This window comes from Rutilus rutilus, assembly GCF_951802725.1.
Source record: "Rutilus rutilus genome assembly, chromosome: 19".
NCBI lineage: Eukaryota > Metazoa > Chordata > Actinopteri > Cypriniformes > Leuciscidae > Rutilus > Rutilus rutilus.
In genome coordinates, this window is record NC_140232.1 from 26,639,113 (window position 1) to 26,652,407 (window position 13,295).

At 37.8% G+C, this 13,295-nt stretch overlaps 1 protein-coding gene across 1 annotated transcript in view; it reads left to right on the forward strand.

Annotated features, from left to right (window-relative positions):
- eps15 (epidermal growth factor receptor pathway substrate 15) overlaps positions 1–13,295 on the forward strand; it is a 32,752-nt gene that overhangs the window by 17,292 nt on the left and 2,165 nt on the right. The window contains exons 14-24 of the mRNA XM_084388844.1: positions 2,593–2,754; positions 3,147–3,344; positions 4,477–4,860; positions 4,969–5,061; positions 5,244–5,346; positions 7,521–7,565; positions 7,656–7,975; positions 8,424–8,496; positions 9,486–9,556; positions 9,681–9,810; positions 9,929–10,113. Of these exons, the coding sequence (XP_084244970.1) occupies positions 2,593–2,754; positions 3,147–3,344; positions 4,477–4,860; positions 4,969–5,061; positions 5,244–5,346; positions 7,521–7,565; positions 7,656–7,975; positions 8,424–8,496; positions 9,486–9,556; positions 9,681–9,810; positions 9,929–10,113 (1,764 nt within the window). The remainder of the gene's footprint in view (positions 1–2,592; positions 2,755–3,146; positions 3,345–4,476; positions 4,861–4,968; positions 5,062–5,243; positions 5,347–7,520; positions 7,566–7,655; positions 7,976–8,423; positions 8,497–9,485; positions 9,557–9,680; positions 9,811–9,928; positions 10,114–13,295) is intronic.

Genomic DNA, 13,295 nt, shown 5'->3' on the forward strand with positions numbered 1-13,295 from the left:
TCTCTCTCCCCCTCCTCCTCCCTCCCTCCCTCCCACGGTGTGATAATTCAATTTCCTGTATGTATCTGAAAATAAGCAATTTTTTGTAGACTGGAAGACGCTGTAGGCTGCTGAATTAGATGCCAGGTACAGATTCAGATGTGTTCAGCTTAGTCTTATAATATGTGGTCATTTATTAAGTGAATGAAGCGTTCCAGCACCAGCGTTAAAATGCATTGACAGATGGTTGCCTAATGAGCCGGAAAAACAATTGTGTTTGTGTGTGTGTGAAGAATACAGGAAGAGAAAGCAGCCTCTGATATGTGTGTGCATATGGATACTAGATGGCATATTGAAATCACAGCTGGTCCCCGGTTCTCCTTTCCTGTCATCAAACAAGGCCACTTATCCTGCTGTTTTTGTTTCGTTTTTGGATCTGAAATTATGCCTGTGACACCTGTGATCTCTTACCTGTATAAATAGCAATTAAAATGGATCTTGCTCTTGAATTACTTTAGTCTTCAGAGGCAGAGGGCAGATCAATTGATGTCCATTAAATAAAAGAACGCCCATACATAGAAAAGAAGTACAGATTAACAATCTCACTTATGCAAAGGTGCAACATTAAAATAATTAAAAATCAATAGTGTAAGCTATCAGAGCAAGCAAGGGCCTCTCACAAATTCTGAATGTAATCAATATTTGTTTAGGGTCTTAATAGATTAGCCTTGAAGCACATGGTGCTGGTAATCTTCTCCAGGCGCTGAATAATTAAATAAGAATGTGAGTTTCTGTGTGCCTCTGCTGTGTTTAAACCCTGGAATGATGAATATGTATTCTATTTCGGGGGCTGTCAGCTCCCAGCGCTGCCTCTGATTGGATGAGGAGACATTTGTACGTTAGACTTGTGAAGGCTTCCATCTTTACCCTGTGCTGTTACTTGGTTCTACTGCTGTAGACCTGTTATTAGGACACACTTGTTCACAGCTGCCCAGTGTTTCTCATAGCACCTGAAGGTGAATGACGGTGGAAATTACTGTCTTTTGTCATCCTTTTCTTTTCTTTTCAGATCTGATTCTTTTCTTATACTTGACATCTTTATGTGCCTTGCACCTTTGTCCTCAGTAACCTTTGCTTTTCTACAGTCAGATATACTGTATTTCCATTGTAGTGTTCTAGAGTATTAATTATAGAATGTTCTGCCTCAGGTTTACCTGCCAGCTGTTTATTGACCATATCGCACACAAAAGTAGCATGATTTGATAAAAATCAGCACAGCAGTTTCAATTTAATTGCCTGGCTCTACCCACTCTTAATGTTTAAATATATGTATACCCATTTACTGATTCTGTTGTATCAAGAACTGCTAATTTTGATTACTTTTTTAAATGTCAAAATGAATACTTTCATATATATTTTTTAATTCACAAGGATGCATTATTGTGATCAAAAGTGACAGCAAAGACATTTATAATGCTACAAATGATTTCTATTTCAAAATAAATGTTGTTCTTTTGAACTTTCTATTCATCAAAGAATCCTAAAAAGAAATGATCACTGTTTCCACCAAAATATTAAGCTGCACAACTTTTTTCTACATTGATTATCATTGGTAGCTATCACCATGTTGCCCAAGACTGGTTGCCCACAGAAGCTAAGCAAATTTACTCATTTTGTAAATGATTTGTATATTCAACTTTAGTTTCTGAGATATGTCTGCTATTTGCTGACTGCTCTACAATCATATATGCCTCATTCATTCATACAAATTGTTTTGTCCCAAACTGGTCTATTATTATGGTATAAACTATTTCAGATAAACCCACCTCTAAACAGCAAGAAAACAAAACAAATTGGTTAGTTGCTTAACATATTGTTCTGATGTTTTCTTCCTGTTTAAGTGGGCAGTTCTTGGTCAGAATAAGCTGCGGTGCCCTGTTTCCCTCAGGGCTCATAGTCCTCCTACGTGTCTACACTTTTCCGCACGGGCTGTTGGGTAATATTCAGATTGGAAGTCTGCATTATTGTAAGTTTAGCATAAGGCCACTTGGTGGCTGCGAAAACAAATCATAAACTGTCCAATGGGATGTACTGTGGTTTTGTTCATTTCACGGACACGTGAAAGTGAAGACCATGAAACCGCAAGGCCACTTTATGTGCGCCATTTTGATCAAGGCCATAGTTGATGGTCAAAAGTCTGGCTATGTGAGGCTAACATTACAGTTTTCATTGTTTATGCTTTCTGTTCCCAACTTCTTTCCCTTTCAGTTTTTACAAGGATCAGACTTTAATTAGTTTTTTTGTATAATGTTCTTTTTCGTTTCTGTGATGAAAGTGGAACAGCTGTTGAGAAAATAAAGATCCTTTGTTTGAGGATGAGATGAATTTATCAGAGTGAAGCTATTGTGTTACTTTTGCTAACACAATGTTGCTTGCTGTTTACTTTGGCTTTTCTGGCTGGTGAGATATAATTGGTTTACACACTATCTCTGTATCTTCTTGCGCCCTAGTGCTTTATCTTTAAGAGCTGCATGAGCTCTTTGCCCTGGTGTTAGTGTTGATTAGCTTTTATTATTAGACCAATAAAGACCTCTTTCTCTCTCTTTATGTCAGGACCTACAGGAGGAGGTTCAGAAGGGGTCAGAGGAACTGAGCCACCTGCAGGCGGAGCGACAGGAAGTGCAGGAGAAGCTGGAGAGGCTGGATGAGCAGAAACGATCTCTAGAGGACCAGCTCAGACTCATACAGCAACAATGCAGCCAGGAGAGCCAACTGGTATGAGAGAGAAATAAAGCCTGTGCATAAAACGTGTGTATTGTGGGTAATTTCAGCTCAAAAAGGATGCGCTCATGCACATTTCAAAAAATCTACAGAAAATATTACATCATCTGGGCATCTTTGAATACTATTTTGAATGGGTCTTGCACACACTAATCCTAATCTCACTCGCTATTTTGCATGATGTTTTCATATGTTTGTAATGTATGTGACCGGGGAAAGGAAGAGAGATGGAGAGACAGTCCAGCAGAAGTCACACCTTACTCAATTACATTTAAATGGATATAGATGCATTCTCAATGCAGTTCATTTAAAAGCCTCAAGTAAACTGATCTCAGATCTTTTCTTCTGCTCTCTGTCCTCTGTCCTGTGTGTGTGTATATGTCCAGATCCAGTTATTGCATACGGAGCACTCCGAGCAGGAGCAGCGAATCGGTGACTATGAGGAGGAGTTGACCAGGGCCCGAGAAGAACTGCTCCATCTGCAGGAGGAGACTCGTCAACTGGGAGATAAAGTTCAATCTGCCCGTGCTCAGCTCTGCCCCCTAGAGGATGCTGTTAAAGAATCCCACACACAGATTGCTCAGGTTAGTTAGCTTTTTATCTGTTTCTTTGTTACCTTTACTTATATCTACATTTACTGGTTCTGAACTTAAATCTGCATTGTTTATCCTTTTGATCTTTCATTAAAAAAACACAATCTAACCTTTCATTAAAGTAAAACTAATAAATGTGCGGGGAAATCTTTTTTATAATACACTAGAATTATTAGAACAAAAAATTCGAATACACGTTGACCGCAATTATTGGTACCCTTAGAAATTCTCATGAGTAAAATATCTCTGAAGTATATTCCCCATTATATGTATCATTTTTTTAGCACACCAGGCTGACTAGGAACATAAGGCCAAATTCCCTTAATTATACATCACAATATGTAAAACCTCAGTCAAAACAACAATGGGTCACTGTATTAAGGTTCTTCCATGGCCATTCCAGTCCTCTGTCCTGAACCCTACAGAAAACTGAAGTGGAGAGTGTATCAATATGGACTTTGGAATTTGAAGGATCTGGAGAGGTTCTGTTTGGAGGAATGGTCTCTGATGTCTTGTCAGGTGTTCTCCAAACTCATCAGGCATTATAGGAGAAGACTCAGAGCTGTTATCTTGGAAAAAGGAGGTTACAAAATGTATTGAATAAAAGGGTGCTATTAATTGTGGCCAATGTGTATTAGAGAGAAACATTTTCCCCCCCTCATTTTCAGTCATTTTACTTCAATGAAAGGTTAGATATTTATATATATTTTTTAATAAAAGGTCAAAAGGTCAATAACAATGCTGATTTATTTTCATAGGTTTATTTGTTCATAATTACTAAGGATGCCAATAATTCTGACTAAGACTTTATATAATTTTTTTTTTTTTTTACAATTTTTGCAGTGGCTTCAAACATAGCTCATTCAAGCATGGTTTAGAACTGGAAGTATCTGTTTTATAAACATTTATGGTTTTTTCATTGCAAATGCAGTGACATTTTTTTAAAAGAAGAAATCGTGAGCATCATCCTTTTTTTTTTTTTTTAGCTGAAAGTTTTCTGCTTTCTCTCGCTAAACATTTTCTTCTCTTTTGTTTACATATTTTGTAAAGTTTGGTCTTTTTATTTTTTTTCTTTATTTCCATTTATTATCTCTTATTCACGCACTGTTGATGTTTACTGTAGGAGCAGGAGCGATTGGCCGAGCTTAAAACGGAGGAAAGAGAAGTGACTGCACGGCTTACCTGGAAAATCCTAGAGGAGCCAGTGCTTGTTAATGGAGCAGTGGCTTCTCTTGAGCAGCCGGAGCAGCTACTGTGGCCTCAACCTACAGCACAGCTGCCAGAGAAACCCAAAGAGGACAAAGTCCAGCAAGAAGAGGAGCACTCGTCCTTTGATGAGCCGCTGGAGCTCAGAGTCGTGGAGGAGCAGCTCGGGTCCGAGGCAGAGGAGCCGTCCACCAGCCCAGAGGAGCAAGAGCCTCAACCTGACTTCTATAGCTGTGACCTTTATAACAGTGGGCTCTCCACAGTCATATCCACTGCTGTGGCCTGGCCTCAAGTGAACACGGTCAGAAACCACTTCCTGTTATTGCTTTTTTTATAATGTCAACTTTCACGTTACATTTACAAATAGGTTTTCATGCATGTCTGTCTTTTTATGCCGCTCTGGTTTCAGGAAAGCACAACGCAAGCTAACCCAGAGCCAGAGGTAGAGAAAGAAGAAGAGAAGGAAAAGGCAGATGAGCAGCCTGCCTCCAGCACCCCAAAGGTTGAATGATTATGACATATCATAATTGTTGACCATTTCCATTACTTATTATTTTTATATAAATGGATATTAATTAATCCTTCATTAACATTTAGAACAGAACATGTTTTTTTTTGTGATTGTGAATATGCGTCTTATAAATTCAAATTCAATAGTTATTCTAATGGACTTGTGATGTATAGGCAGAGACTGTGGAGCCAGAGAAGAAGGAAGCTGCCCAGCCAGTTACAGTGCCGCCCAGTGGTCCTGGGATTGACTTTTTCGAGTCTGACCCTTTTACTGACGGTAAGATGTGCACACAAAGTAAAATCATCAAAAAAATGAAATAAAAACAGGGATTGTCCTAGGGCTGCATGATTTGTTTTTGTTTGTTGTTTTTATCTTTACAAAAATTGTGATTTGTGATTGTGATTTAAAATGCAATACTATGCATGTATGTTTGTTTGTTGATAGGGCTGCGCAATTCGGCCAAAAATGTTTATATATAAAATTATTATATATCAAATATGTTATTATTAACAATAATAATAGTTAATAAAACCAACTATTTCAACTCTTACAAATAAAATAGATATATAATATGATTAAATAAGTATTATTATAGAAATATATATATTTTTAAATATATTAAATAAAAAATAATTAATATTAAAGGTGCATTGCGCAACTTTTCATGTTAAAAATACCCGTTTTCTAACCCATACATGCTTAAACAATTGCCTGATGGGCTGAATGAGCCCTTCTATGATCACTGCGATTGCCTCTATAATCCTGTACAGTAAAATAAATAAGAGGGATTCGGGTCGGAATCTGAGACTGGGCGTGACGTCATGCGCGTTCACGGCACGCTCATATGTCTGGCAGGTTTGTGTATGCGCCGACGCCGCCATTCTCCGTAGAAAATGGATTCTAAGAGACCGGCTTGTAGTTCATTTCAAACACCAACGCAAACTCCACGTAAGATAAAAAAAAAGAGAACTTTTGTCTAGTGCAAACAAAAGGTCCAAATTGGAGTCAGACAGGCGTCGGGGTAAGACGAGAGTAAACATAGGGAAGGCTTTCAACAAATGGAGAGATCTCCGGTCTGCTCTAGGGCTCAAACGGGATCCTCAGTTGGCTTTTTTCTTGATAAAAAAGGTAAGATATATCCCATTCTCTAATGTCTGATACGGCCAATAATGACAATAAATGACGATCCATAAAATGTGTAATGCTTTAGCGTAAGCTAGATAAATGTACAATCGGAATAGGTTTTACTAACTTACCATTGTCAGTGATCAGGTTCAGAATGATTGTGATATAAAATGCTGATATATAAGTTAATAAAACAGGCTAAACCCCCGCAAATCTTCGGCGGATTAGCCTGTTTGGCTTTTATGGTAACGTCATAGTGCCACTTGATTGTTTATTACCTTGAGACATTTGGGTGTACTTTGTTGACCGACTGTGTATGGTATGGTGTCATTACTATTTTGAGCTTTTACAAAGTAATAACTTATATTGTTCATGAACGTGTTTCCATAATAATAGTCATAAGTGGATACAGTAAACACATAACACAGTTCAACATGGAGATAGATGGGAATAAAAAACGAAGTTTTCTACTACCCCCATTTTTTCCCTCACACATAAGTGTTATTTACTCAATTGCCTTTCCTTTCACATATTTTAAATTACTTGCAGATTTAAAACTTTATTACCTCTGAAGACATTATGATTGTAAACAAAAGATTTGTGCGGCTGATGCTCCTTGGGTTATGACCAGCTCGAGCTCGTGCAAGCGTGCGTGTGCGTGTGGTCCGTGAGCGTGCACACCTCTGGTTGCAGTTTCGCTTGCCGCCAGAGGGGGCGTAGTTCTGCGAAAACTCAGACTCTCGCGCAATGCACCTTTAAATGTGTTAAAGAAATACTACTATTGTAATTTCACCGTGAAATGAAAAATGATATCATAAAATTATTATTTTACAGTACAAAGTTAAAATTACAATCCTAATATTTATGGCTGTCTTAATTTCTTTATTTTAATCCATTAAACTTTCCAGCTTTTATTTTGGTGGAAACCTAGTGAGCCCTTTTGGCAGTACCTTTTCGCCAGTGCTACTCATTACAAGTTTGGGAAGATGCTTGGCACATATTGCGTTCCCAAATGCACGTTATAAGCGACCTAAACTCTGAGCACATGCAGAGATGAGTTCATGTGGAGCGGCATTTATTGCAAACTGAGCCGCAGCTCCAACACACTGAAGACACCAGATCATGAGCTGCTCGCATGTTAAAGAACACAGTGCCACTCTTCTCTCTGATTTTTAATCACACTAAGCCTTCACAATTTCAGTTTTATTGCGATTTAATTGTGCAGCTATAGATTGCCCTTGCAATAAGTGCACTGCTAGTTGCTTTGAATAAAAGCATCAGTTAACTGATTAATTAGTAAACTTATATAAAACTCCTTTTTGCAGGTGATCCATTCCCTGAAGACCCTTTCTCAAAAGTTGACGTTTCAGGTGAGTACTTTCTTAACATCTTAGAGTGTGTTTGCAAAATATCAATTCACAAGTCCAACTTGACTCATAAAATGTTATTTTGTTATCCAGATCCTTTCGGCGGGGACCCTTTTAAAGGCACAGACCCATTTGCGGCAGACAACTTCTTCAAACAGTCTTCAGTTGGTTTCCCATCAGGAGATCCTTTCAGCTCATCTGACCCATTCAGCTCTACCGCAGGCCCAAAAGAGCCTGATCCGTTCACATCCAGGACCACCAATGCAGTCACTCCAGACCCATTTGCTTCTGGTAGTGGTAACATCCAAGACTCAGATCTGTTCGGTTCCAAAATGGATGCCCTGGCAGACTCTGATCCCTTCAGCTCGACTGGCACAGGACACGATCCGTTTGGAGGATCAGATATTCCCATAGTGAGTGCTGTAAAGCTAAACTCTTTAAAATCTCATTAGAGACCAATTCACAATGCTGACCAACAGCAGCAACTTACAGTTTGTCGGGTTTTGTCAAATCAGAGTCCTCTGTCAGCATTGGTCGGCACTTGTTTTCGTTGATTGAACATGGTTAATTAACGTTTGTCAGGTCATGGAATGTCTGAGAAGTGACGTACTGTAATCTCGTGATTGTCTGCGTTGGTTTCAGTGTGTCTGTTGGTGCAATGTGAACTGGCCTTACAATGCGTTCAGTTACTTGCACTCTTTTACAGCTTCTGTCACACTTGATTTGTAAAATCTGCTGGGTGCATTTTGAATGATTTTATACCTAATTTTTGGTGGTACTAACCCTAAAGCTATTAGCCTGAGTTGAAGAACTGACTTAATTTGATGTTAAACTTTGTTTTCTTGCTCTTTTTCCTTTCAGAGAGATGGACCAGCAGCAGCCAATGATCCCTTTGCGCCAGGAGGAACTACGGTGGTCTCTAACTCAGACCCAGGTAAATCAAGCTTTACTATAGGGCTGGGTTGGCTATTGTTTTCTTGATTTTAATCTTCATGTTGATAAACAGATATCAATTCTTAAATCCCAAGATTGATCTTTTTTTAGTCTGTTTTCTGTTAATTCTCGAAACAAAATTTCATTAAACATTTGTAGCACGCCTGCCATGCAAAAACAAAATACGTTTTGTGCTTCAAGTCTCAGCTTACACATTGTACATTTGATCAAATTCAGATAACAAATGTCGTTTTGAGCTCTTTAATGTGGCATGCCTGATCGCTGTAGCCTCTTTGCCTAAACTGTAAGTTACAGGTATAGCACAAAATAAACATGGTACATCAGAAGGTATGTTGATAGAAACCGAAAAACTGTATCATTTCTCATGTAATCGCTTAACCAGTATTTCAACCACAGAAAAATGTCAATAAAAACAGCTTGTAAACAATGTCACATAACGTTTACGAGATAGAATAGCTCTTAAGAGGAACATTTTGATAAATATAAATGCACTATATTACATATATACATTTATTATGTTTTTACTTAACCTGTTAGCGATGTCTTCATTATTTAAATTTATGTTTGAATAAATGTCATGAAAGCAATTTTTTTGACAGCCATCATTTAAATGTTTATTTCGAGTAGAAACATAATAATGTCATTAGAAATTTGATATAAAAACTGCCTAATGTGCAATTTTAATGTTTGCATACAACTCAGTTTTTATTTGAATGTTGATTTGTTATGTGTAAAAAAATAAATAACAGTTAAATTTAATAGTTTGGGTTCTGTTATTAATTTTAACCTTTAAATATTCAAGTAATGTGCCATCTCTCAGGGTTCACTCACTATATAGTTTTAACCATTATTTGAGAGAGCTTTCTTTAAAAAAAACCTGATGTACTGTACCCAATGTATATCCAAATGATGTACATCCTATCAAAAAGTATAAAAAATATCTGTTTTATATGTTTTGACTTGTTTCAGATCCCTTTGCTGCTGTATTTGGCAATGAGACTTTTGGAGAAGGTTTTGCAGACTTTAGCAGTTTAGCAAAGGTAAGGATTTTTTTCTTAAACAGAAGCCCAGTATTTCAGCTTTATTATCAATCAGTTCCACCCACATGATTTAAATCAAGTTGAATGTGGGTTGCAGCTGATGTAGTTCCTTCTTGCCTTTCAGTCTAATGGCAGCGATCCATTTGACTCGAGCACAAACAAGAATTTATTTACGGAGGACACTCAGTCAGATGTACCTCCCGCATTACCGCCCAAAACCGGAACACCAACCAGACCTCCACCTCCACCCCCAGGTGAGCTGGTTCCTGTTCTGTGTGTTTCATCAGAATGAACCTCAGACCATTTTCTCTTACGCCAACTCTGTCACCCGTTTCTGAGTGCTGTGTTGTCTGTGTGTGTGCGTCCTTAAAGGTAAGCGGTCCAACATCCACCGATCGGAGTCGTCCGAGTCATTTCAGAGGCGTGGTCTGTTCAAGGCGCAGGGTTCTGGAGAGTTCTCCTCCCTTCCCGCTAAAGACTCGGTACCAGACCCCTTCGCCCCTTCCTCGCCCCACCAAGCCCCATGTGACCCCAACCGATTCGCCAGCTTTGATAAAGTGAGCTCCTCCCCATCCTGATCCCCAGTAGTGAACCCTGACATTTCACCTCCGCCATGCAGCAGCCTCGACCTCTCGACCCCTCACAGCCCTTTTCATTTGGTTTTCCTGGAAAAGGAATGCTCATAATCCAATATTTCGATGACTCTGCTTTACCATCTGTTTGTGAAAAGCCACAAAGCCTTGTCATTTTTTATGTAATGTTTTTTGTAAATATAGATGGGCTTTATTTATCTGCTCTAATAGTCAAACTGAATCCAGGCTTATGCTTCTATTAAAAATCCTAACTAATTTACAAAATGAATGTATTTAAATGTTGAAATCTACGTATTTATGACATCACAATATTCCTAACATCATGCGTAAGTTCTCACTGGCTGTGGATGGAGAGGCGGGGCTGCTTGCTCTTGGCTGTTTTCAATTTACCCCTTGTGTTCTTTTGTCATGTTCTCCACCATTGGTTGAGGCTTGATTCCATCTTGCACGTTCATTGCCCTGCCATATCTTGGTTCACTGATTTGCCTTGCCTTACCTTGCATTGCACAAACTAATCACTGTCTACCTGTCTTATCGGGCTGTTCCTTCTCATTCATTGGTTGAACACTTCCTGGTTCCATCTACATCCCACGATTCTCTGCACCATTTTTTTTTTTTTTTTTAGAAGAGATACAGTCTGTTTTGTTTATGTACAGACAATATGCTAAATAAAATAATCAGCTAGGATGCCGACAGTATTTGTTGGCTCCTTTCTGTTTTATTATTTTTTAAATTAAAAATTAAAGAATTTGTCTTCTCAGATTTTCCCACTGTGAGCTTTCCTTATCAGATGATGCATCAAATAAATTAAGCTTTATGATGGCATTTCTCTGATATTTTAAAACAACTCATTACAAATGAAGAGACATCTTGAGATTAGTTGCGTTATGTTATGGTGTTCTCTGTGTTGATATGCTTACCAGCTAATAGTTGTGATTTCATCTCTCCATCCATGGTTGTCCACATCTGTGGGAAATACCTGCATGTTCTGCATGATGGGCTATATGAGCAATCCAGGCTTTCACACATGAGTACATCAGACTTGTTTAAGAGAAAACTCACCCAAAATGTATGTCAAAAAACTTGTAGTTTAGTATATAAAACAGTTAGCTAAAAAAGTCACGTTTATTATTCATTAGTTATTATTTACTCACTTTTGTACCATTTCAAACCCATAAGGATTTATTCTGAACATTTTTTAATTTTGTGAGTTTGTTGAAACCTTGGTGACTATATTTGCATTTTGTGAGTTTTTTGCATTTTTGTGAGTGATCTGTTAAAACCTTATTTAATCAGTGATAATAGCAGATGCAAAAATAAAGAGCCCTTTAGTAACACATAACATTTTTATATGAAGTCTCATGTGTCAGCTGGCTTGTGAGCCGATGTTAGCTGAGAGGCTTTATGGATTGCATCATGGCACACTTTTCATATCTCCCATCCTCCTGTGTCAGTAGCTGTACCACATTACCACTGTTTTATTTATTTTTCTCCCCTAATGTTTCCATATTAAGTATTTTTTGCTCTGTAATCCTGATATTTAAGACACTGTACATTTAGTGAGACAGTCTTTGGATTTGTGAATGTGCGGTTCTAGATGGTTGGTGTTGACATTGACCAAACAACACCTAAAGGAATAGTTCACCCTATAATAAACATTTTTGGAGGAAAAAAGAGAAAAGATTATATTAAATGAAAATCAAATAGATTTTTTTCCCCAGCTGTCCTTAATGACCATATGCTGAGTAAATAATGACAGACTTTTCATTGTTTGGGTGAACTATTTCTTTAAGTAGATTAAAGGAAAGATATATCATTTGTATAGTTACATAAAACTGTTTTATGTAATCTTAAACAGACTTTTGAATGTTGCAGCATTAACTCAAACTTACTAGTCTTTAAAGGCACAATATGTAAGATTTTTGGATTAAAATATCCAAAAACCACTAAAACAATGTAATATATTTTGTTGACTTGTGTACTTACACTATCCCAAATGTTTCCAACAATGTTTAAATCCAGAGAAATGCTTTATTTAACCAGTGAAACATCCTGTGTCATTGCGTCGCCTGTCAATATCTGCGTTACCCTTGTCACCAAAGACGCTTTAATATATTATTTGTTTTAGTAGACAGGTGAATAACTGCTTGGATACCTTTATAGACAGAAAACTAATCATTGCTATATAGCTCAACACAGTTAGCCTTATTGTTTGAATCACGCGTCCGTGAATAATATGTTTGTGCCCAAAAAGTAAATCAGACAACACTGTTTTGTGAAGTGGCTAACCGCATAATCAGAAAGAGCTTTATTTGTAGTAACAGTAATACAGCATTTTCTCCACCATACAATATATTTAAAAATGAATTGCATGCCATTTAAGTCAAGTCATTCAGCTTTTATTAACATGATATTCTAATACCAATCTAACTTACTGCAGTGTGCTGATACCAGCCACCGAGCGAACGCACAGTGTAACGTTAACATAACTCTCAACACACTCAAATCCAAGACACCTAGTAAAACAGCGCTGTGTTACCCCACAATTTTAATTATTCAAATAAAGTGGCCTGTATGGGTAGTAATTCAGCACTTGCGGCTGTTTCGTTCAAATGAAATAAAATAATGTGAATTTAGGTGATCAAGCGTAACCGTAACAAAGTTCAAGTTCAGGGAACGAGGAGGTGAACGTTAAACGTAACTTTAATCGTAAAATATGCATAAACAACAAATGAAAGGAGCAGCGCCGGCCGACTGCGGCATTTAAGCATAATAAAAACAGCTCTCTTCATACCACAGTAACGTAATAAAACTTTAATACATGAGCTCACCCATGAACGCGATTTCCCGTCAGATTGATTTCCATCGGCTGTGGAGGTGAAGACGACACCTCCCCTGATTCCACACTCATTCACGGCGTCATCAAGCTACACCTTTATTGTTTTGAATAAGTTACCTCTAGTGGCGAAACTTACATACTGTGCCTTTAACTCCACTCTTTGAACATTTAAAAAGCACATTGTTTACACTATCTGTAATCCTTGCATGACCCCACTTCTTTAGATTGTTTGTTAGTTTTAGTCTGATAAAATTGAGAAATATTACTTTAAGCAGGTGCAAATTGACAGGGTGTCTGATGGGGTTAT